Below are 25,091 nucleotides of genomic sequence, written 5' to 3'. Positions count from 1 at the left end.
TTCCCTCCATTGGTTTCCGCAATCAAATGTCCCTTCTGGTATTTGCAGTAGCTCATCATGGATGGTTGCTTTGTATTAACGAGGGGAGGGGTGGGAAGGGGAGCAGGAAAGCAAAGCAAAAGAAGTAACCTGGAATACACGCAGCCTCGCTTAAGAGCCTCTTCCCAGGAACTCAGGGCAGTTCTCCTGATCTGTCTTAGTCATTTTCTCAATACTGATGTTATTAGAGGTCAGGATACTTTTTAGATAGGTCACAGTTTCTTGGGGGAGATACGGGTTTCTTCCCAAGATCCAAACATGATCCAAATGAAAAAGCCAGATGATGGTGGTACAGGAGTACACGAGGGCATAGCTCTCATAGTCGGTAGCCAGGACCCAGTACGGTGCTGATGGCATCACTGAGAACCAGAAGAAGGCACAATCAGGATGGACCAGGGTAAGAGAAACCTCCTCTCCAGAATGGGTCTCTGGGGATCCATTTCTTTAAGTCAGTGGATAGTAACTACTTTCAGTTAAGGGAATCATATGCAGGCTTTGAAAGATACTAAGCTCACTTTCCCCTGCCCTTCTCTGGATTCAGACATGCAGGTGGTCATTACTTTAAAGACTCCCCAGTGGTTCTAATGTGCAGGCAGAATTAAGAACTATTGTTACGGCCATTCTCTCCAGTAGCAGGGGTGAACAAGGTGTTTGGGTGGACCCCTTGGACCAACAGGTTGCACTTAGCACCAACATACATGGAGGTACCACTTAGCTGAGCAGAGTCAAGAATCTCAGGCCAAGAATCCACAGGCTCTGAGTCTATACCACCCAACTTCCTCTCAGCCTGCCTAAGGGAGGAGGTTGAGGCTGACATTTTTTTTTTCTTCTAGTATAAGCTTCACGAATCCTTCTATTCCTAAGAATATAGTAAGCCAATTGATAACATATTCTGAGCTTTTCCTCTCAAAATACCTATAAAGATTCATTGATCAACATCTGTAAGTGTTGGAACCCTAGATGAACAGGGTCCTTAAGAGGAAAGATGGAGGATTTATCCTCTCCATCTAGATCTAGAAACTCCCTCTGTGAACTTGACCTCCACAGTCAAGGTCCAAGCCAAAAAAAACCCACATAGCTCAGCTTTGGAATGCAGTCAAGTGGGAGAAAGCTGTGTGCTGACCTCATAAGCATAAAAGGTTTAGACACACATGCAGTCAGGGGTGATTCACTTTCCTGAGTTCCAAGCATCCTGGCTTCTCCACTCAAAAATAATTCTTATTTGCCAGATCAAAACCAGAACTCGGCACTTGTGAATGACCTGAGAAGCTGTGGGTTGAAGGAGGTGCTGTGTAGTGGACAGAGTTTGTCCGAGTGTCAAGAACACAGCAAGTTATCAGGAAAAAAAGAGAGCTGGCCAGAGGACCAGCTTTCTGTTTATAAATTTGGCAACAGAAGGCTGTTTGGAAAAAGCCTCCATGGGAGCTCGGACTGAGTGTTGTTTCTTTCTAACACTGTTGGTGCCCTGCCTGCCTGCCCGCCTCACTCACCCAGAGAGAGTTATGTTCATCTAACCTTTACCGTGAGGGTCAAGCACTCTGCACATTCCCGGCTGGACCAAGTGCGTCAGCACTGATTGATTTTGGAAAAACAGGCCACCCACCTCTTCCAGCATAGCATCCTGTCCCACCTGCACACACCCTGTCATGGACATTCTGTCTTCCTCTTACAGGGTTGAGAGCTCAAGCATAAATTTGCCCAGATCCCTCTTCTCAGCACAAGAAATTTCCACATTTCTTTCTTTTAGAGAACTCTGACACTCTCCTGTTGCTTGAGGGTGTTGCAATGCACTCAAGGGCCTCCTTAGCCCTCTTCCCCATTCCGTGTGCTCTCTTCCCCCTCTAGGCTTCTGTATCCAGGCATCTCTCACACCATTCCCTTCCAACCTTTCTCATAATCTCTCATATACCCCACAAGGCCTGTGCAAACATCTCACCTCTCCAGCCAGAATCAATCTTATCCTTTGCTTCTTCCCTGGTCCATAGCTCCTACCCCAGGTTTCTTCATGAGGATTGTAGGCATGAGACTGAAACTTCATCCCCATCTCCCATCACTTTCCCAATCATGTCATGGGAAAAACTCTCAACTGAGAGTTTGGAGACTCTACCTCTAATTAGTTCAGTGTCTGCCCACATCACTCAGCCCTCTTCTCTGCAACTTCTTCCTTTGTAAAAGTGAGGAGAGGAATGAAAATGTACACAGCCCTTGGCAGTTTCTGGAGCCTGCACAATCCGATTTCTTTTCATGGCATTGGGCGGTCCGAAAACCCGTCCCCCCCTTTAATACATGTGAAGTTATTTGCTCCTAATCGTGTGTGGGAAGAAATGTTTTCTCCTCCCAGCATTCCTTTCTTGGTCTATAAATAAGGATTTCCTCTCTGCCCCACTCCAGGGACTTGGCTGGTATGGAGGGGAGGGTTGGCAAAGGTGGGGAGTGATAATGACTTCTTTTACAGAGAAGTGGATACTTACACTGGTGACTTTGGTGTCAGTTTTATAGGTAGAAAGAAGGGCCCCCAAGTACTTTCAGCTTTAGAAAACCTTTAAATCTGAGCTGAATTCTCCAGGGTATCCACATCAGCAACAATATTGACATCTGGCATTTGCTCTGTAGTCTGTGTCCATTCCCCAGTTAGCTCAGAACTCAGAGGGCAGAGCCTGTGACTTAGTATCTCTGAGAGTCCCAACAATGTGACTAGAAAGGGGACAGAGCCAGGACTCAAAATAGCCTTCACTCTTGCAGTCCCTTGCCTCCAGGCTTTGGGCATGCTACTTGTTCTGCTAACACCTACTAATTTGGAGACCTCAGTTTTTTTTCTGAGAAACAAGACTAGATTGGGTCTCCTACTGCTCACACCCTATTATTTTTTCCATTTGCGCCTTATCTACTGGAACACTGACCATAGTTTTACAGAAATCTCCAGAATACTTGTCACTATCCACACTGGAATGTACTCTTTGTCTGCATTGCATCCCAGTGCCTACTCTCAGTGCTACTATCTACTTATAGCATGTAGTAGGTGCTCAAGAAATTATTATCTATCCAATCCTTACGGATGACACTTGAATGTGACCAGAGTATTCCAAACCAGGGCTCTAGCCTTCAATTTGCATATCTCCTGTCCCTGAAACTTTCTGAGAGAAGTGGATACTTACACTGGGAAAACTTAACTCCTAGTTTGGCCGGCTCTGTGAGGTTGTACACGGTGGCTTCACCTTCAATTTGATTCACAGTTCCATCATATCTGCAATGAGTTGAGGGAAGGAAGGAAGGAAGGAAAGAAAGGAAGACAGAAAGAAAGAAAGAGAGAGAGAGATAGAAAAGAAAGAAAGAACAGACAACTCATTAAAATCCAAAAATCAACAAAAGGCAAGATCTGTGCTATTACGGACCATGGTGGCCAACATGGTGCTTTCTGGTGTGAGAGGCTCTCAGAGGTGGCTAGATCCTGGCAATTTTCCTGCCCTTTCCTTTGTGACCATCTGAGACCCAGTGATGGCAGACAGTGGTAGAGTGATAAGAAGCGAATGCTCTGGGACTGGACAATGTGTCAGGACCTCTCAATTCTTTTGGACTGTCTGTCATTTGCCTTTCAGGCCATTTCCTCTCCCAGGTTCCAAAGAGAACCTGAGTATAAGAGAAGGGAAACACAAATCAAGAGACCCATCATACAAAGAAGATTCACTTCTTTACAAATGAGGAACTTGATCACTGAAAATAATGCAAAAGGGGAGGGAGTCTGAGTTCCACGAGCTTTTCTCTCCTTGGGCCTCGGTAATGTCATGTGACACTGTCCCATCAGGGGGCCTGAAACCCCATCCACTTTAGCAAGTGTCAGAGTGAGTGGGGACCTGATACTACAGGCAGTAAAGCATGTTGCCAGGAGATACTGACTCACCTGGGTGATTCTCAGGTAAGCCCAGATCTCAGAGATACTAAATTGAAGAAATGTACATCTTACAATTGATGCCACCTGATGCTTATAATTGGCAGTGTCATTTCTTTCTTATTGGTATATAAAATGGTGGCATATCTTAAAAGCGATGGCCTTAGAGTGAATGAATGAGATAGTATCACCCTTTTGAAGGGACCTGTTCCATTTCTGGATAACTCCCAATGGCCTATGAATGAAGCTGGGGGAGCCGGGGGGGGGGGCACAGAAAAGGGAAGGTGCTCAGGCATCAGGGATCTGGCAGAGCAGCTGCCCCTCCATCCGTCCTTGAGGAAGGCAGGCAGGCTAAAAATAGAGCAGTTGTACGTGTTAAAAAGCTAGTAGGTTAGGGGCTGGGGTTGAGGCTCAATAGTAGAGTGCTGGCCTAGCCCCTGTGAGGCGCTAGGTTCAATCCTCAGCACCACATAAAAATAAATAAATAAAATAAAGGTATTGTGTCCAACTACAAGTAAAAAATGTATATTAAAAAAAAAAAACGCTAGTAGGTTAGTGAGACGGTTAGTGGGGATGGATGTCATAGAGATCAGGCAACAAGTGGCAGGCAAGGGAGGTTGGGACATGTACTCTTATATTCCTGCAGTATTGTCTGCCTGTCACCACCTAGGGCCAGAGACCATACCCTGCTCTCTCACCTGGAACTCAGGCAGCTGGGGAACATGGTCTCCTTATATCTGTGGATGGTAACTTAGCAGCACACGAGGCCCTTCCCAGTCTGCTCCTGTTACCTTCATTTGTGTTTTGCTCCAGAACAGTTTCAAAAACATGGGTCTCTGATCACAAACTCACAGCTCAATCATGGGGAGATGCTTTGCTATTTTCAAGGATGCAGCGGCAGCCTCACCATGAGACATAGTGTTTATCAAATGATTGCTACATGCCCCACACTGTTCTAAGAGCTTTATGGGTGCCACATCATTTAATGCTCAAATAGCCCCATGGAGGTAGGTGCTATTATTATTGCCTGGAGAACAACCCTAACTAATCCCAGATCACATACTAAGTAGAAGAACCAGGATTTGAAACCAGACAACTAAATCCCAAAGCCTGAGTTCTTCATCTTCCAATGCTGTGCCAACTGTTTTGGCTTTCAGAGTCCCTGATACTGGCTGAGACCCTCTGCCATGGCTACCCACATTTTGCAGCCCTCTTAGAAGGAGAAATTGTACCAATTTCCTAAATTAAAAACTTTGCTGGGTTCTGTGTCTTAAACAGGTGTAACCCTAGAGGCGAAGCAACCTAATACTCAGGATGCAGTTGAAGAGGACTCCAGGCCAACTCCAGAAGAGAGGCAAGGGAAGCTCATGGGTTTGGGATACATGTCATTGTCTGACACTTGGTCTTAAAATGGGCCAAAATATTTAAAGTGAGGTCTTAACAACTTTGGGGCCTGCTATAGTTTGGGAAAGTGTCCCGCAAAGGTCCATGTGTTAGCCAGGTGCAGTGGCGCACACCTGAAATCCAGCAGCTTGGAGGCTGAGGCAAGAGGATCAAGAGTTCAAAGCTAGCCTCAGCAATAGCAAGGTGCTAAGCAACTCAGTGAGACCCTGTCTCTAAATAAAATACAAAATAGGGCTGGGGATGTGGCTCAGTGGTCGAGTGCCCCTGAGTTCAATCCCCGGTACCAAAAAAAAAAAAAAAAAGGTCCATGTGTTAAAGGCTTGGTCCTCAGGATGGCATTATTGAGAGGTGGTGGAACCTTTAGGAGGTGGGCCTAGTGGGAGATCCTTAGGTTATTGGACACATGACCTTGAAGGGAACTATGGGACCCTGGTCTCTTCCTGTTTTTATTTTTTGCTTCCTGACTTCTGAGGTGAATAGTTCATCCTGTCACACATTCCCACCATGATGCGTCACACTCACCAGAGGCCCAAAGAATGGGGCCGCTTAGATCTTGGATGGGAACCTATAGAACCATGAGCCAAAATAATTTTTTATTTTTATAAGTCAATTTCCTTAGCAATTTGCATTATGGTGAGGGACAGGTGACTTATACAGGGCCATAAAACTCCTGTGAGGTCTCTGGGCATCTGTACCCCAAGTCCCACAGGAGGGCTCTGAGATGAGATAGAGTTTTCGTTGTGGCCCTCAAGATCCCTATTTTCTTTCTCTGGTTTATGCAGGTCAGGGAGTGAGAGCTGAGTTCTGGCTCACAGGAAGGTTAATAGAGGCTGGGATGACCACAGAAGGCCTTTGTGAGCCCAGGCTCTTCCCGGCTGGGTTATAGTAGTTTTCTTGGAGGTGAAACATTTCTCAGATCTTCTAGAGAACAGAAGGACAGCCCTTCACTCCCAGCTCTTCTTTCATCTGTGTCTTGTGTTCTCTTCCCCATTTCATTTCTCCTGGTTCAAATCTGTTTCATCACTTATCAGCTGTGTGGCCCTTGGACAAGTTACTTTACCTCTCTGTACCTAAGTTTCCTCATTCATAAAAAAGAGGCTAATAATAGGACCTATCTCAGAGTTGTTATGGGAATCTAATGAATATATATTCATTTGCAAACAGACATACACACGTGCTGTATGTACACATGCATAGAATAGTGCCTTGCTCATAAGGGAGTTTTCTAATAGGCCAAGCTGCCTAGAGATGGGATGAACTGTGACAGAAGGCAATGAGCGGGCACTTTCCAGAAGTATCTGAGCAAAGCTGGGTGCCCTGTTAGTAGCTGGTAAAGAAAAGGTTTTTCTCTTGCTTTCAAGATCAGACAGGTGGTCCCAATATCCTTTGTTACCAGAATTTCTACTTTGCTACAAGGGCAGGAATGGTGACATTTGGGTTACTCCTTAGTCCCTAGTGTCTCTTCTAGTGTCTGGCATCCAACAGATGCCTAACAAGTGGTTAAGGAAAGGAATGAGTGTATTCTAGTTCTAACTGTCCCTGTGTGGCCCCAGAGATGGTCCCTTCTCCCCACATCCAACTGCATGAGCACCGGCCACCCCAGGACAGTGCCCTGGCCTGGCACCGTCACTTACCTCAACTCCTGGTTTAGCACTTTGATTTTTCCGGTTTCCATTAGCGAGTAGTTGGCTTGGATGCACTTTCCCTTCTCAAAGCTCACTGGGATCTTCTCAATTTCATACCATCTTCCAAGATACTGCAGAGACAACAAGCAGAGCAAAACCCTGTGGCTCTCTGGAGACCTGTGAGCTCTTCCCCATTGTTGCTTTCAGAAGCAAAGCCCTTTCCTGGGGGAAACCAGGAAAAATGGGCTGCATTGTTCCCAGCACCAATTGAGCAAGATATTGATTCAAATGGGAACAAGCAATCGGATGTGTGGACTCTGGTTGAATACTACATTCTATTCCTAAAGGACTCTTTATTTAGATATGTTCTCAGTGTCTTTCCTATTTGGCCAAAATCTGAGTGAAATTTTAAACTCTATAAAAGGGTTTGGTCTGGATGGTGGACTCGTCTTATGATTCTCCAAGGCATCTTTGAATTTTGTGCAAAGGCAGAAGTGTTGGTTGTGAAACATGAACACTCCAGAGTTGGCTCCTCTTTCCTCGAATGACCCTGAACAGGGGGTTGGTCACAAAGCCTCTGGCAATGCTCAGGATTTGTAAGACATGAATCCTCTTCAGGTTCACCCTGATGACTTTAAGGAAGCCCCTGTGCCCAAGAGGGGAGGGGGGACAAGACACTCTTATGCTTTCAGGCCCATCTTGCATAGAGACTGTACTAATTTATAACCTCTGCAGAGGGCCGTTTGGCACTATCTAGCAAAACTAAAAATACACATACTCTTTGGCCCAGCAATGTCATTTCTGGGAATACATCTCCTGCTATTTAAAAAAAAATGATGCATGTATAAGGTTATTCATTGCAGTACCATTTGTAACAATAAAAGACAAGCACAGTCTAAGAGTATTAGTAAGGGACTGGATGAATGAGTGGTGGGGCATCTGTCCTATGGAATTTTATGATCCTCTTTTAAAAGAGTGATATGCAATGATCTCTACTTTTTTAATTTAAAAAGAACCAGGTACAAAATGATGGGCATGTTCAACTACTTTTTGTATAAAAACAAGGCAGAAAGCTTATTATGTTGGCTTTCTGTTGCTGCTATAATAAATTACAATAAGCTTCAAACACAGATTTATTATCTTATAGTTTTGTAAGCCAGAAGTCGGTCCCTAGTCTCACTGGCTAAATCAAAATGTTGGCAACATTCCCCTCTGGAGGTTCCAAGAAGAATGGGTTTCCTTGTCTTTTCCAGGATATAGAGGCTGCCTGCACTTCTTGGCTTGGAACCCTCTTCATCCATTTTCAAAGTCAGCTAAAGCAGGTCAAATCCTTCCCATGGCTTTTCTAACTCTTATTCCTTCATCAAACTTCTCTCTGACCATGGCTCAGTAAAAACAAAAGCAAAACAAAACAACAAACTGTAGTAATCAAGACTGGGTGGGTACTGGCATAAATACAGACATATAGATCAATAGAATAGAATTGAGAGTCCAGAAATAAAGTCTCTGCTTCTAAGGAGTTATGTGGTTAGATTGGCTCCACCTGGATATCCAGGCTAATCTGGCCATCTCAAGGTCATTATTTAGTCATTATTTAGTCACATCTGCAATCCCTTTCTCCATGAAAGTAACATATACACAGTTTTTACTGGTTGCTCTTGGAAAGGGAAACCAAGGCACAAAGGCAGAAGGGAAACTTTGTTGTATGCTCTTTAGGACTTAATTTTGAACCGGGTGCATAAATTTATCTAGTCAAAATATTCATTGAAATTATTTTAGAAACTTAAGAATGTATTAATAAAATTAGAGAGATACACTAACCTTCAAAAAGTCAGAACATGAAAAGAGAACATCCTTTGCAAACAGGTGGCACTATTGCTTCAGTCACATGGCTCTCTGCTCAAATATATGCCCACATTTATGACCATAAATTTCCCATTTATTTATTAAACCACAACTTTAAATTAAAGTCACTGAACCTAACAATCATTTAAAGAATCAATGAATAAGGTCAACTGGTTTCCTGGGCATTCTCATTTTTTCGTACATTTATAATAGATGTATTATTGTTCAAGTGAATTTAGTGCTCCACAATTAAAACTGAAGAAGCATGATTCTCCAAAAGAGAAGTTCAGAGATGAGAAATTGATTTTCATGTTGTGCTTGCATGATTTCATACTATTTCTGTGAAGTCTTCTTAATCTTTTGGAAGTTTTTCTATCAATAAGGAGTTTTCAACATTTAGAAAGAATCCTCGAAAGAAAGAAAGAAGTAAAATTCTGTTTACAGTTGACACCTATTCTTGTATAGAAAAATCCTAAGGAATCTTTAAAAAATAAACTTTTCAACTAACGAGTTCAGCAAGGTTAAAAAGATATAAAATCAATTTATCAAAATCAGATGTATTTATATGTTTGCAATGAATAATTTTCAAATGAAATTAAGAAAATTTCACTTAAAATAGCATCAAAAAATAAAATATTTAAGTACAAATTTACCCAAAGATATACAAAACATATACTCTGAAAAACTATAAAATATTGTTAAATCAAATTTTAAATAAATTGAAGTATAGTCTATGTTTATGAATCAAAATATTTAATATTGTTAATATAGAAATACTCCTAAATTGTTCTTTAATGTCTATGCAATCTCTATGGCTTCTCTGTATAAACTGATAAGCTAATCCTAAAATTTACATTAAAAATGCCAGGGATACAGAATAGTCCTAAAAGTAAAATTGGAGGCCTCATACATTCTGATTCTAAAACTTTCTACAGTGCTATAACAGCTGGGCATGGTGGTGCACATCTGAAATCCCAGCGACTTTGGAAACTGAGACAGGAGGCCACAAGTTTGAGGTAAGCTTTGGCAACTTAGAGACACTGTCTCAAAATAAAAATAAAAAAGGGATACAGAGGTACAGTACTTTGGGTTAAACTTCCAGTATTAAAGAAACAAAAACAAAAATAAAACACAACAACAACAAAACTATAGTAATCAAGACTGGGTTGTACTGGCATAAATACAGACATATAGATCAATAGAATAGAATTGCGAGTCCAGAAATAAACACTTGCATATACAGTCAAGTGACTTTCAATAAGGATACCAAGAATAGTCAATAGGGAAAATAATAGTCTTTTCAACAAACCATGCTGGGACAACTGAAATTCTACATGCAAAAGAATGAAGTTGGACCTTACATCTCACTACATACAAAATTTAACTGAAAAAGAATCAAAGACTTAAATGTAAGATTAAACTATAAAATGCTCCAAACAAAATATCAGAGTAAATCTATATAATCTTGGGATAGACTGTGAATTTTTAGGTATTACACCAAAACCAAAAGCAACAAAAGAAGAAAGTAGATAGATCGGCTTCATCAATACACAAACCTTTGTGTTTCAAAGGTTCAATAAAGTGAAAATTTTTCAATAAAGTGAAAAATTGCACAGAATGGGAGAAAATATTTGCAAATCATACATCTGATAATAGTAAAAAGGTAGAAACAACTCAAATGATGAACAGATAAATAAAATATGCTATAATCCATATACTGCATATTATTTTGCAATAAAAGAAATGGATTACTGATACATGCTAAAACATGGATGAACCTTGAAAACGTGTTAAAAAAAAATCAGTCACAAAAGTCTATATAGTGTATGATTCCATTTCTGTGCAACATCCAGAAGAGGCAAATTCACAGAGACAGAAAGTAGATTATTTGTTGCCTGGGGCTGGAAGGGCTGGGGAGAAAGGGAACATGACCATTAATGGGTTTGGGGTGTTTGGTGGGGAATGATGAAAACATTCTAAAATTGGTTATAATGATGACTGGGCAATTGTGAATGTAATAAAAACTACTAAAGTGAAAAAATACTTTTAACAAGTGAACAATGTGTTTGAACTAATCTCAACAAAATCTTTTAACAATTCTGTTTCCATTCTCAAAGGACTTTTGTAAATATAGATCAATTATAAATATCAGAGTGTCTCAAAATTTTTATCCCAAAATTAAAATGTAACTCAGATTTCCTGGATCTTTCTGTAAAGCTTCTTTGTAGTCTGCCAGGGTTTCATGAACAAAGAGATCAGCCCTTAAAATATTAGTGGAGCAAATCCATTCCCCCTGCCTACCTCACCTGTGGGAGCTTTGTCAGTCCTGCTGATGGTGCAGCTGCCCAACCCCCTCAGGCTTCAAGCTCTTCTCTCACCTCCACCTAACCCATCCCTCATAGGTCCCAATACACATTGACACTGAGGTGCCCATGACTGATGGTGACTTCAGCATTATTCATACTAATATGTGTAGCTTGTAGGGGATGATACCAGGGATTGAACCCAGGAGCCCTCAACCACTGAGCCATATCCCCAGCCCATTTTTATATTTTATTTAGACACAGGGTCGTACTAAGTTGCTTAGGGCCTCACTAAGTTGCTGAGGCTGACTTTTTGAAACTGTGATCCTCCTATGCTAGCTGCCTCTCTCTGCTGCTCTTTCTGCCCCCATCCCAGGAAGAGAGACTATTTATGGGGGAGCTGGTTATATTAATATCTTTTCAGTGCATGTAACAAGAAAGCCCCCTGGGGGGTTGGGGATGTGGCTCAAGCGGTAGTGCCCCTCAGCACCACGTACAACAAAGATGTTGTGTCCGCCGAAAACTAAAAAATAAATATTAAAAAATTTCTTGGAAAACCATGGTTCAGGCGAAGGAAGATGGCGGCGAAGGGAGTGCATCACCCCAATGCGCCGCGTCACTGTGCGGGAGAAAGACGAGGTGAAACAGCTGAAGGCTATCTTGTTGGGAATTTCCAGTGAAATTGAGGTGCTCCAGAATCTAGTGGACGGATTTCCATCGCGCAAGGTTCGGCTGCGGGGGCTCGGACGCGGGCAATTTCTCCACACGGAGGGTCGTGCCCTGCAGCTGGAGTCTGCGGTGCGTGCTGGGAAGCGGCGAGGTGCCGGAGCGGGGGTACAGTGATGCGGATTCTGGGGGCTCCTGCCAGTGGTGCAATGGCCATGCTTAGTGCTGAGTTCCGGCTTTGAGACAGAGGAGAGAAGCGGTCCAGTTCGGTTCTTGACACCAGTCGGACCACGGAGGAGGACAGCAGCCGCCATCTTGGAGAGCTGATGTAATCATCCCTGTTTTCTACTGATCTCAGCTCATTCAGCTACGGAACAGGTGATTTCAGGCTGGTATTTGCCTGCATCTCGCAGACAGATCGCTCAGGCTCGGGGCTGGAGAACCAGTGGAGAATACTCCTAGGGGCTCGCTCCTGGCAAGGCGTGCGCCGGGCTCTGAGCGGCTGGAATCTGGTTCCTGGGGCTGCTTTGGCCTGGGGCAGGGGAACCCGTGGGGGTTGCTCCTTGGAGCCTGCTCCTAGTGGAGCGTGAGGAGCAGGGTTCTGGCTCCCGAAGCTGCTTTGGCCCAGGGTTGGGGAACCTCCGGTGACTGCTTCTCGGTCCGGGTCCTGCTGGGTGCTGTGGGGGCCAGGGGGCAGAGTGGAGCTGCCGCCTGTGCCCAGAGCAGGCCAAGTGACCCGCCGGTGAGGTATCACGACACCCCAACTGCAGCTGGGGCCGAAGAGAGTAGCAGCCCACGCCTAGAACAGGACCAGCGACCCCATGGCGTGGTAGCCAAGTCACCCCATTTGGAGTAGGGGCTGTGCAGAGCCGCCGTCTGAGCCTGCAAGGTAGGCAGACCTGCGTCCTACTGGCAGGACAGGCCCTGTAGCCTGCCAGCGTGGTGGACATGTAGCACCGAGGCAGTCACGTCACACTGGTTGGAGCGGGGGTGGAGCAGAGCCGCCGCCCGTGTCCGGAAAAGGCCCAGCGCCCAGTGACCCGTTGGAGAGGCAGTCAGGTACCCCCATTGGGAGTGGGGGCTGAGCATAACTGCTGCCCGAGCCCGCAAGGTAGGCAGACCTGCGACCCACCGGCGGAACAGGCCTAGAGGCCTGCCAGCGTGGTAGACACGTCACACCAATTGGAGTAGGGGCCGAGCAGAGCCGCTGCCCACATCCGATCAGGACCAACGACCCGAGGGCGTGGTAGTTACGTCACCACAATTGGAGTGCAGGCAGAGCAGAGCCGCCACCCGCGCCCGCAGGGTGGGCAGACCTGCGACCGACCAGAGTGGTAGAGAGATCACCCTAATTAGAGGAGGAGCACAGCCACTAACCACCCTGTAAGGGAGATTTTCCAACTATACAAGAGCAATATAAATAAATAGGGGGAAAATTTCAAAAACACAACAGTTTCACCAAGCAGAAAGAAATGCGAGCAGTATGAAAAGACAAGGAAAGAAAGGACCACAAGCAATGCAGGTCAACTCAACTTTAGAAGAGGTAATAGCTGCAACAGATGGAATGTCAGAAAAAGAGTTCAGGATATACATGCTTCAGATGATCTGGAGTCTCAAGGAAGACATGAGACAGCAAAATCAGACAATGAAAGATCACTTTGACAAGGAACTACATAAACAAATCCAGGAAGTAAAAGATCAATTACACAGGGAGATAGAGGTAATAAAAAACAAACAAATAGAAATCCTAGAAATGCAGGAAGCAATAAACCAACTTAAAAACTCAATTGAGAATACTACCAGCAGAGTAGATCACTTAGAAGATAGAACATCAGACAATGAAGACAAAGTATTTCAACTTGAAAAGAACATAGACAGCTCAGCAAGACTGCTAAGAAACCATGAGCAGAACACCCAAGAAATATGGGATAATATTAAAAGACCAAACTTAAGAGTCATTGGGATACAGGAAGGCACAGAGCTCCAAACCAAAGGAATAAACAATCTATTCAATGAAATAATTCGAGAAAACTTCCCAGACTTGAAGAATGAGACAGAATCCCAAATCCTAGAAGCCTACAGGATGCTGAATGTGCAAAATCATAAGAGATCCACACCTAGACACATTATAATGAAGATGCCCAACATACAGAATAAGGAGAGAATTTTAAAAGCTACAAGAGAAAGGAAGCAGATTACATTTAGGGGTAAACCAATCAGGATAACAGCTGATCTCTCAACACGGACTCTGAAAGCTAGAAGATCCTGGAATAACATATTTCAAACACTGAAAGAAAATGGGTTCCAACCAAGAATCGTGTATCCGGCGAAATTAAGCTTCAGGATGGAAGATGAAATTAAAACCTTCCACGATAAACAAAGGTTAAAAGAATTCGCAGCTAGAAAACCATCTCTTCAAAAAATCCTTGGCAAAACATTACAGGAAGAGGAAATGGAAAATAACAATGAAAACCAACAGTGGGAGGTAGGACAGTAAAGGGGGGAAAGTAATCAAAGAGGAAAACAAATCAGGTTTAGTAACATTAATAAACAAATATGGCTGGAAGAACAAACCATATCTCAATAATAACCCTAAATGTTAATGGCTTAAACTCACCAATTAAGAGACACAGGCTAGTTGAATGGATCACAAAACAAGATCCAACAATATGCTGCCTACAGGAGACGCATTTGATAGGAAAATATATACATAGACTGAAGGTGAAAGGTTGGGAAAAATCATACCACTCATATGGACTGCGGAAACAAGCAGGAGTGTCCATACTCATATCTAATAAAATAGATTTCAAGCCAAAGTTAATCAAAAGGGATAAATAGGGACACTGCATACTGCTCAAGGGAACCATACACCAATAAGACATAACAATCATAAATATATATGCCCCAAACAATGGTACAGCTATGTTCGTCAAGCAAACTCTTCTCACGTTCAAGAGTCTAATAGACCACCATACAATAATCATGGGAGACTTCAACACACCTCTCTCACCACTGGACAGATCTTCCAAACAAAAGTTAAATAAGGAAACTATATAACTCAATAACACAATTAACAACCTAGACTTAATTGACATATATAGAATATATCACCCAACATCAAGCAGTTACACTTTTTTCTCAGCAGCACATGGATCCTTCTCAAAAATAGATCATATATTATGTCACAGGGCAACTCTTAGACAATATAAAGGAGTAGAGATAATACCATGCATCCTATCTGATCATAATGGAATGAAACTGAAAATCAACGATAAAAGAAGGAAGGAAAAATCATGCATCACTTGGAGAATGAACAATAGGTTACTGAATGATCAATGGGTTTTAGAAGACATCAAGGAGGAAATTAAAAACTTCTTAGAGTTAAATGAAAACACAGACACAACATATCGGAATCTATGGGACACATTGAAAGCAGTTCTAAGAGGAAAATTCATTGCTTGGAGTTCATTCCTTAAAAAAAGAAAAAACCAACAAATAAATGATCTCATACTTCATCTCAAAATCCTAGAAAAAGAAGAGCAAAACAAGAGCAAAAGAAGTAGAAGGCAAGAAATAATTAAAATCAGAGCTGAAATTAATGAAATTGAAACAAAAGAAACAATTGAAAAAATTGACAAAACTAAAAGTTGGTTCTTTGAAAAAATAAATAAAATCGACAGACCCTTAGCCATGCTAACGAAGAGAAGAAGAGAGAGAACTCAAATTACTAGCATACGGGATGAAAAAGGCAATATCACAACAGACACTTCAGAAATAGAGAAGATAATCAGAAATTATTTTGAATCCTTATACTCCAATAAAATAGAAGATAGTGAAGGCATAGATAAATTTCTTAAGTCATATGATCTGCCCAGATTGAGTCAGGAGGATATAGACAACCTAAACAGACCAGTAACAATAGAGGAAATAGAAGAAACCATCAAAAGACTACCAACTAAGAAAAGCCCAGGACCGGATGGGTATACAGCAGAGTTGTATAAAACCTTTAAAGAGGAACTAACACCAATACTTTTCAAGCTATTTCAGGAAATAGAAAAAGAGGGAGAACTTCCAAATACATTCTATGAGGCCAACATCACCCTGATGCCTAAACCAGACAAAGACACTTCAAAGAAAGAAAATTACAGACCAATATCTCTAATGAACCTAGATGCAAAAATCCTCAATAAAATTCTGGCGAATTGGATTCAAAAACATATCAAAAAAATTATACACCATGATCAAGTAGGATTCATCCCTGGGATGCAAGGATGGTTCAATATACGGAAATCAATAAATGTTATTCACCACATCAATAGACTTAAAAATAAGAACCATATGATCATCTCGATAGATGCAGAAAAAGCATTCAACAAAGTACAGCATCCCTTTATGTTCAAAACTCTAGAAAAAATAGGGATAACAGGATCATACCTCAACATTGTAAAAGCAATCTATGATAAGCCACAGGCCAGCATCATTCTGAATGGAGAAAAATTGAAGGCATTCCCTCTAAGATCTGGTACAAGACAGGGATGCCCTCTCTCACCACTTCTGTTCAACATAGTCCTCGAAACACTGGCCAGAGCAATTATACAGATGAAAGAAATTAAAGGCATAAAAATAGGAAAAGAAGAACTTAAATTATCACTATTTGCAGATGACATGATTCTATACCTAGCAGACCCAAAAGGGTCTACAAAGAAACTATTAGAGCTAATAAATGAATTCAGCAAAGTGGCAGGATATAAAATCAACATGCATAAATCAAATGCATTCCTGTATATCAGCGACAAATCCTCTGAAACGGAAATGAGGACAACTACTCCATTCACAATATCCCCCCCAAAAATAAAATACTTGGGAATCAACCTAACAAAAGAGGTGAAAGACTTATACAATGAAAACTACAGAACCCTAAAGAGAGATATAGAAGGAGACCTTAGAAGATGGAAAAATATACCCTGTTCATGGATAGGCAGAACTAACATCATCAAAATGGCGATATTACCAAAAGTTCTCTATAAGTTCAATGCAATGCCAATCAAAATCCCAACAGCATTTCTTGTAGAAATAGATAAAACAATCATGAAATTCATATGGAAAAATAAAAGCCCCAGAATAGCAAAAACAATGCTAAGCAGGAAGTGTGAATCAGGTGGTATAGCGATACCAGACTTCAAACTATACTACAGAGCAATAGTAACAAAAACAGCATGGTACTGGTACCAAAACAGGTGGGTGGACCAATGGTACAGTATAGAGGACACAGTAACCAATCCACAAAACTACAACTATCTTATATTTGATAAAGGGGCTAAAAGCATGCAATGGAGGAAGGATAGCATCTTCAACAAATGGTGCTGGGGAAACTGGAAATCCATTTGCATCAAAATGAAACTGAATCCCTTTCTCTCGCCATGCACAAAAGTTAACTCAAAATGGATCAATGAGCTTGATATTAAATCAGATACATGGCGTCTGATAGAAGAAAAAGTTGGCTATGATCTACATACTGTGGTGTCGGGCTCCAAATTCCTCAATAGGACACCCATAGCACAAGAGTTAACAACTAGAATCAACAAATGGGACTTACTCAAACTAAAAAGTTTTTTCTCAGCAAAAGAAACAATAAGAGAGGTAAACAGGGAGCCTACATCCTGGGAACAAATCTTTACTCCACACACTTCAGATAGAGCCCTAATATCCAGAGTATACAAAGAACTCAAAAAATTAGATAATAAGATAACAAATAACCCAATCAACAAATGGGCCAAGGACCTGAACAGACACTTCTCAGAGGAGGACATACAATCAATTAATAAGTACATGAAAAAATGCTCACCATCGCTAGCAGTCAGAGAAATGCAAATCAAAACCACCCTAAGATACCATCTCACTCCAGTAAGATTGGCAGCCATTATGAAGTCCAACAACAACAAGTGCTGGCGAGGATGCGGGGAAAAGGGTACACTTGTTCATTGTTGGTGGGACTGCAAATTGGTTCAGCCAATTTGGAAAGCAGTATGGAGATTTCTTGGAAAGCTGGGAATGGAACCACCATTTGACCCAGCTATTCCCCTTCTGGGTCTATTCCCTAAAGACCTAATAAGAGCATGCTACAGGGACACTGCTACATCGATGTTCATAGCAGCACAATTCACGATAGCAAGATTGTGGAACCAACCTAGATGCCCTTCAATAGACGAATGGATAAAAAAATGTGGCATTTATACACAATGGAGTATTACTCTGCATTAAAAAATGACAAAATCATAGAATTTGGAGGGAAATGGATGGCATTAGAGCAGATTATGCTAAGTGAAGCTAGCCAATCCCTAAAAAAACAAATGCCAAATGTCCTCTTTGATATAAGGAGAGTAACTAAGAACAGAGTAGGGACGAAGAGCTTGAGAAGAAGATTAACATTAAACAGGGATGAGAGGTGGGAGGGAAAGGGAGTGAGAAGGGAAATCGCATGGAAATGGAAGGTGATCCTCAGGGTTTTACAAAATTACATATAAGAGGAAATGAGGGGCTGGGGATGTGGCTCAAGCGGTAGCGCGCTCGCCTGGCATGCGGGCGGCCCGGGTTCGATCCTCAGCACCACATACCAACAAAGATGTTGTGTCCGCCGAGAACTAAAAAATAATAAATATTAAAAAATTCTCTCTCTCTCTCTCTCCTCTTTCTAAAAAAAAAAAAAAAAAAGAGGAAATGAGGGGTAAGAGAAGAATAATACAAGTGGAAGAAATGATTTACAGTAGAGGGGGTAGAGAGAGAAATGGGGAGGGGAGGGGGGATAGTAGAGAATAGGATAGACAGCAGAATACATCAGACACTAGAATGGCAATATGTAAATCAGTGGAAGTGTAACTGATGTGATTCTGCAATCTGTATACGGGGTAAAAATGGGAGTTCATAACCCACTTGAATCAAACTGTGAAATATGATATATTAAGAACTATGTAATGTTTTGAACGACCAACAATTAAAAAAAAAGAAAAAAATTTCTTTCTCTCTCTCTCTCTCTCTCTCTCTCTCTCTCTCTCTTTAAAAAAAAAAAAAGAAAGCCCCTTGGGGAGTTCTGGTCTTTCCTGGGCCCTGTTTGAGTAATGCTTGGGTTTCCTACCCTATGGAAAGTCAACTTTTGAACTCTATTTGTATTTGTCAGCTGTGTTGCCTGGGAGGGAGCATCTCTGTAGAACAGGAATAACAGTACTTAGCACCATAGTCAATGCTCCATCCATATCTTCCCAGCCCCACAAGGCAGGTTCTCTTCAGCTGCCTTGGACAACTCACTATCCCAGAGGGCCTGACTGGTGCCAAGGGAGCTTCTACCGCCTGCTGGCATCCATTTATAGGACAAAGCAAGATGCATTCTATTGATTTCCTCAGAGGATCGCCAGCAAAACGGAAACCCTGTTGTTCACCCTTGATTGCTTCTCTGCCATCTGAGATCACTTTCCCACGTGGTCTCTTGTGATTCCTGGAATCATGGGTCAAAACTCCCTGTCCCCTGTCCTAGCCTCAAGAGTCGGCTATGGGGAAACCCAAAATAAGTTAAATACTTGTTCCAAACCTTGCTGTGGAGATTGAAGCAGAATAATACAACTGAACCTTGTAGGATGCTTCTTATTCAAACAAGATAGAGCAGACCAAATGGGAGGTTAGCCTTTTACCACACCTTAGTCACGTCAAAGTATTCCTGCACCGGAGGAGTCGGGCATTTCCCAAGATGGAACGTTTGTCCCCTGGCCGCAGAGAAGAGACCCAGAAGTGCAGAAAGCAGCAACAGCATCTTGGCCATCTTGGGGCTGGTGGCTGCAGAGGGAGCCTGGAGTTGGGGGAAAGAGAGCAGTTGTAGCCTCCAGGGAGGCACAAGGGCAGGGGCTGGTCCCTCAGGAGGCGGCCCTCCTCCTCCTCCACCTCCTGAGCCTGCATCCTTCAGGGGCAGCCTCTCGATTGTTCACAGCTGAGACCTTCTGCCTGCGACATGGACCTCCACGCACACACCTCCTGCCTGTCTGAGAGTGAACTGGGATTGATTTGCACCCCACCCCCACCTCATTGTGCGTTTCCAGGGTGGGCAGAATGTCTGATTCTCTTTAGAATTATCCCTAGGACCTCAAAGTGTCAGGCCCAGTAGGTACTTGTTGAATGAACAGAGACAACGTCTAGGGTGGGGGGAGATAAGCAAAGGGGGAGATTGAAGCCTTTGAACCACCTGTGGAGGCAAAAACCGAAACAACATAACCATGTGCAACATTAGGTGTCCTATGAGATTCGTAAGGGATCCCCATGACCCTTGCCTTTTCTAATCTTTTTTTTTGTTGGTACTGGGGATTGAATTCAGGGGCACTTAACTACTGAGCCACATCCCCAGCCCCCCCCCCTTTTTTTTTTTTAATTTAGAGACATCTCTCACTGAGTTGCTTAGGCCTTGCTAATTTGCTGAGGCTGGCTTTGAATTCGCCATCCTCCTGCCTCAGCCTTGGGAGTGGCTGGGATTACAAGCATGAGCCACGGCGTCCAGTTTCTGCCCCAAGCTTACTGTGCTGCTCTACCAACCCAAGAGCAGTCTGAAAATCTTAACAGGGAGCAGCTATCAGGGACCCCAGGGCTGCTCTGACCTGGTTTAGATTCTGGCTTTGTCACTTACCAAGTATAATTGTGTCCAAATTATGCCTTAGTTTCTTTGCCTGTAAAGTAGGAATAATAATCATGCCTATCTTATAAAATTTTGTGGGAATTAAATGAGATAATATAGGGAGAGTACTCAAGACAATGTCTTATACAAAGTACATGCTCAATAAATGCTAGTTATGGAGAGTGGAAACAGGATCCTATTACACTATATTTAAAAAAATGTATTATGTTGAGTGTTTTTAATAGTTGATGGGCATCTAACCAGAGAAGGACTGTCAGCTGATGTGAAACCATGCACCAAGCATTTCTACCAAAGGGTCTTCTTGTGGCAGAGGATGGCTTTGGAGCACTGGCTCCCTGAGTGCAAGCTCTGGGCCTCCGGCGCTCGTCCCTGCTTCCTTCACTGGCTTGCTTCAGGTCTGTTCCCTTCCATGTGACTCCTTGCCTGTAGCTGCCATGAGCTATTTCCAGCTCTCTGCCTTTCTCCCTGTGAAGACGACTGAGTCAATGTAAGCAAAATGTTCTCAGATTTGAGCATTTAAAAGGATGTGTCATACAGGAATAATTATAACCACTTTATTATGAGTCTCTAAACCTCCAAATAACTTTAATAATCAATAGCTTTTCTTCTGGAGGCTTTTTGTTGCCTGGTTTTCAAAAGAACAGTTATGTAATGAGTGAAAGCTGCCAGCTGGGGTAGGATGGGAGGGGTGGCTGCTGAGGCTCCCTGGAGCAAGCCTGCGGCAGGACCATTTCCCTTGGTCTTTGAGGCTCCATTTCCCATCAGCTCCTACTACTATGTAAATAACACCTGTCTTCTAACCTTCTGGAAGATGGAGAGTTTGTAGAAAGCTGGCCGAAACCCATAAATGCTTGCATCCATTTTCAAGAGATTCTTGGAACCTCAGGAGCTCTACCAGAAGCCCAAGCTAGGGAACTTGCCCGGAGCAACATTTCTATAATATGCACTTTCTATAAGGTCCCCCAAACTGGACAGGGCCTACCCTTTCTTTGCCAGATGTACAGATGGGGAAGCTGAGGACCAGAAGGGGGCAGAGCTGGGACATGGTCCCGTGTCTAACTCTCCACCTGCAGGACCTGAACCATGCTCTCTCTTGCCTACCTCCTTGGGCTTGCTTGCCTCTGTGACCTGGAGAGTGTCACTTCACCATGCAACTGTGACAAAATTCAGTTTCCTGTCTTACTGTGACAAATGTCTTATTACAAAAAGTTCTCTTGTGGGCTGAAACATACTCTTGAGCTCTGTAGGAGGATTTCAGAAAGAGGCTAACTCCCCTTGATCTCAAATCTCTTCCAAAGACTCCTTTTGGTTGCAGGAGCTTTGCTCCTGTGATTAAAACTTCTCGAGGGAGGAAGGGTTGATAGCATCCACCATGTTTTTCCAAGTTCCTTCCATACTGATTCTCTAACACTGACCATATTGGTAACAAATATGCATGATCTTGGGTAAAACACAGATTATTTGTGACATGTTATGTTTTTTGGATCTTCTTCTGATACCCATAGGAAGATTATCCTAATGAGAACTTTAATTCTAAAAATATGTATAATTGGAGATGAAAACTCTGGCACTTGCCTGTTAATCCAGCAATTTGGGAGGCTGAGGCAGGGGGATTATAAATTCTTAGGACAGCCTAGGCAACTTAGCAAGACATTATCTCAAAATAAAAAGGACTTGGGATGTAGGTCAGTAGTAAAGAGCCATGGGGTTTAATCCCCAATACCAAAACAAATAAATAAATTTAAATATTAATATAAATTAAATAATTCAAAAGTAATTCTTCTAAGGTTTCTGTGCATCCATCCTGGGTCAGGTACTGACTGTGGAAGAATTGCTGCTCACATTCACCAAACATCTTCCTGGGAAACCTGGCCTCAGTGGGTGAGCCTGTTCTTCACTGAATCTCTGTACCCTATCATCTGGAAGCAACTTGGGCTGACATTCTCCTTGTACCCCATGAGGTCAATTTGCCTGGTAAATTATAGAGCCAGAATTTAAGCTCCAGTCTCCTAAGAGCACCCGAGTGTCATTCTGGACATAGCCCTAATCTCAAGGAACTGCAGAACATTAAGGACAAGAGTTTGAGATCTCATATGATAAAATAAACTATGTTTCTGCAGGTAAATAAGTCTTTAAAACTCATTTAGCTTAGTATTCAACAAGAACTGCATCTTTTCAACAAAATATTTTTGGACCCTATTGCTAAACGCAGTTTTTCCTCAAAAATTAATTTCCATTGTCTCATTTCATAGAGGAGGGCACAGGGAAAGGGAAGACTTTGGTATATGAGTTGACCCTGAGCTTGGTCTTCTCATAGGCCAGTTGCTTAGCATATTTGAACCTTCGTTTTCTCACCTGAAAAGTGGCACTAATTTTACCTACCTTGTAAGTTTGAGGAAAAATGAAATCAAGTCTGTAAAGGTACTGCACAAGATCTTGGCCAGAGTTAGTTATACTTTATAGCTGAAAAGGGGCAATGGAAAGTCAAGCCTGTTTCTATTTTAAGCATTATTTATCATAAGTGAAAATTAAAGCTATCGTACATACCTTTTTTTAAAAAATCAAGACGAAGGCAGTTTCCACATGCAGAATCACCCAAACTGAGGTGCCTGTCTTTGTGACTGGCTTCACCCGTTATTTTATAAGCTTCCATTGATGTTGACTCGTCATGCATGCCACACCCCCGACAGTTTAGGAAGGCTGGCCTAAAAGCTTAGCTCTGTATGAAACACAAAGATGGGACCTTGTGTCCAGCCCCTCCCCCAATTTCCTTCACAGCTGCTCCCTGAAGAAGAAACAATGAGATATTTTGTGTTTGTGTGTGTGTGTGTGTGTGTGTGTGTGTGTGTGTATGAGAGAGCATTTTCATTCAAAACATCTTTTTGGCTTTGTGGATTTTTTAATTTATTTTCTTTTTCAGTTCAGAATGCACTTTTAGCTCTGGCAAGATGAGTAGTAATATGCTTTCAAACATCTGGTATTTATTTTTCATTTTTGTGTAAATGAAAAATCAACAATCCCATTTCCTGAAATGGAGCAGGGACTCCACCCCATGTAGTCCCTGGACTGGAATGTGGCTCAGGTAACAGAGCCAGGTTATGAATCACCGAATCACCATCAGCTTACTATGTGAACCACGGCAGGTTCCTACTTGTCTGGGCTTCAGTCTCCCCAGAAATGGAAGTGTAAGGGACATACAGGTTCTGAAACAAGTGGGGCTAAAGTCGAGTACAGTCAGGGTGTCCTCTCTGTGCACTGTATATGACCCTTTCAGCTATATTCTAGGCAGCCAGATTTTGTCTGGGGTAGAGAGTGGGATGTGGACTTAGACCCAAGGAAACTTTCAGTTTGTGACATCTTTCAGAGCACAGAAGATACCAAAGAATAGTAGATTTGGAAATTGGATGAGTGGAGGGTGTTTCACTTCTATTTTAGGGATCTTGCAGTGCAGACTGCCAAATGATGAATTCCAGCTTGACTTATAGAGCTTAACTGCTAACTATTCAGACTCAGATATCTGCCAGATCTTCAGCCACTCAACTGGAATCTTCCTACACAGCTGCAGTCGAAATATCAGGAAGCCGCCCCAGACCCAAATCTGGGCCTAACATGCATATCTCCTACGCACCAAGGGTGGTGCGTGCTCTGTAAGGACCTCTCCTTTCCTGGGCACCTATGATTTCATAGAGATCCAGAGCCAAAGAGCATCAGGGACAATTCATGCTGTGAGCGGCCCCTGGGTGGGCAGGGAGGGAGGAAGTGCTCACCGAGAAACCAGAGCCCACTCAGATCCCCTGAGACCTTGGGGACCAGGCAGTTCCTAGTCTCCTCTGCATGGTGTTTTAGCCAACGAGGATCTGTCCTACTTTGTCCTGTTTCCATTTTGATGCCTTGACAGGTCATCATTACTTACAGCAAGGGACTGAGTCTGTGAGGATCTCAATTAGAGGCCTCTTCCCTGAGAGCGATGGGAAGAGCACAGGTCTGTGGGCCAGGACATGGAGGTCCTAGACCCAGCTGTGGCCTCACCTCGCCATTGCAACACACTCCCCTGGCAAAATCAAAGTGGCAGCCACCTTCTTGCCACTTTACTATGCTGTGACTGGGATGTGGCAGTGGCGTGGGAGGAAGGCAGGACCCCAAGCAGGGCAGTGGGTCAGACAGGAAGTAGGGGAGGGCCTGACTAGCTGGACACCACAGATCCCTTGGATCCCTACAGTGTCTGGAGCCCTGGCTGCTCTACTTCCCACATCAGCAGCTCTCAACAGGGCCTGTGGGCCTCCTGGAAACTACTGGGACTTCCTAGGTTCCCATCTCTTTTCCTCTTGTGCCCTCGACATGGGGAAAGAGAGCCCAGAGTGATTGTGTGTGGGGTGGTAAGGAAGGAGGGAGGGGGGCCCAGAAGCTGGTGGGGGGTGTATTCTGCTTTACAGCTGTGGCCCCAGGCCCTCCAGCCTCAGGACCAGGAGGGGACCACACTCCCTGTTGAAGAGCTTCTGCTGCTGTCTTCAGAGGAAGCTGTTTATCTGGATCAGAAAATGCCAAACACAGGTTCTCTTTTCTGCATTAGGCTACTCTGGTGGGAATAATAAGGGTTGAGCAACCCAGAATGTGATTATCAAACTACATTATGGTCACAAAGGAGCAGCTGT

The 25,091-nt window shown here is 43.1% G+C and overlaps 1 protein-coding gene across 2 annotated transcripts; it reads right to left on the bottom strand.

Annotated features, from left to right (window-relative positions):
- Window positions 1-23,126, bottom strand: APOD (apolipoprotein D). 2 transcript variants are annotated; one of them, XM_081300860.1, is made up of 6 exons: window positions 22,987-23,071; window positions 20,431-20,470; window positions 19,456-19,605; window positions 6,964-7,085; window positions 3,195-3,283; window positions 1-398 (listed from the first exon to the last, which is right to left on the bottom strand). In XM_081300860.1, exons 3-6 carry the CDS (start codon window positions 19,576-19,578, stop codon window positions 151-153), a joined length of 582 nt encoding a protein of 193 aa, XP_081156986.1. In that variant the 5' UTR covers window positions 19,579-19,605; window positions 20,431-20,470; window positions 22,987-23,071; the 3' UTR covers window positions 1-150. The 2 variants fall into 2 exon arrangements, with proteins under 2 accessions (XP_081156986.1, XP_081156985.1); XM_081300859.1 differs by lacking the exon at window positions 20,431-20,470 and having other exon boundaries at window positions 22,987-23,126.
- Window positions 23,127-25,091: the final 1,965 nt, after the last annotated feature.

This window comes from Spermophilus citellus (assembly GCF_964194105.1).
Source record: "Spermophilus citellus genome assembly, chromosome: 7".
Taxonomy (NCBI): domain Eukaryota; kingdom Metazoa; phylum Chordata; class Mammalia; order Rodentia; family Sciuridae; genus Spermophilus; species Spermophilus citellus.
This window is presented reverse-complemented; position numbering and strand designations above follow the sequence as displayed.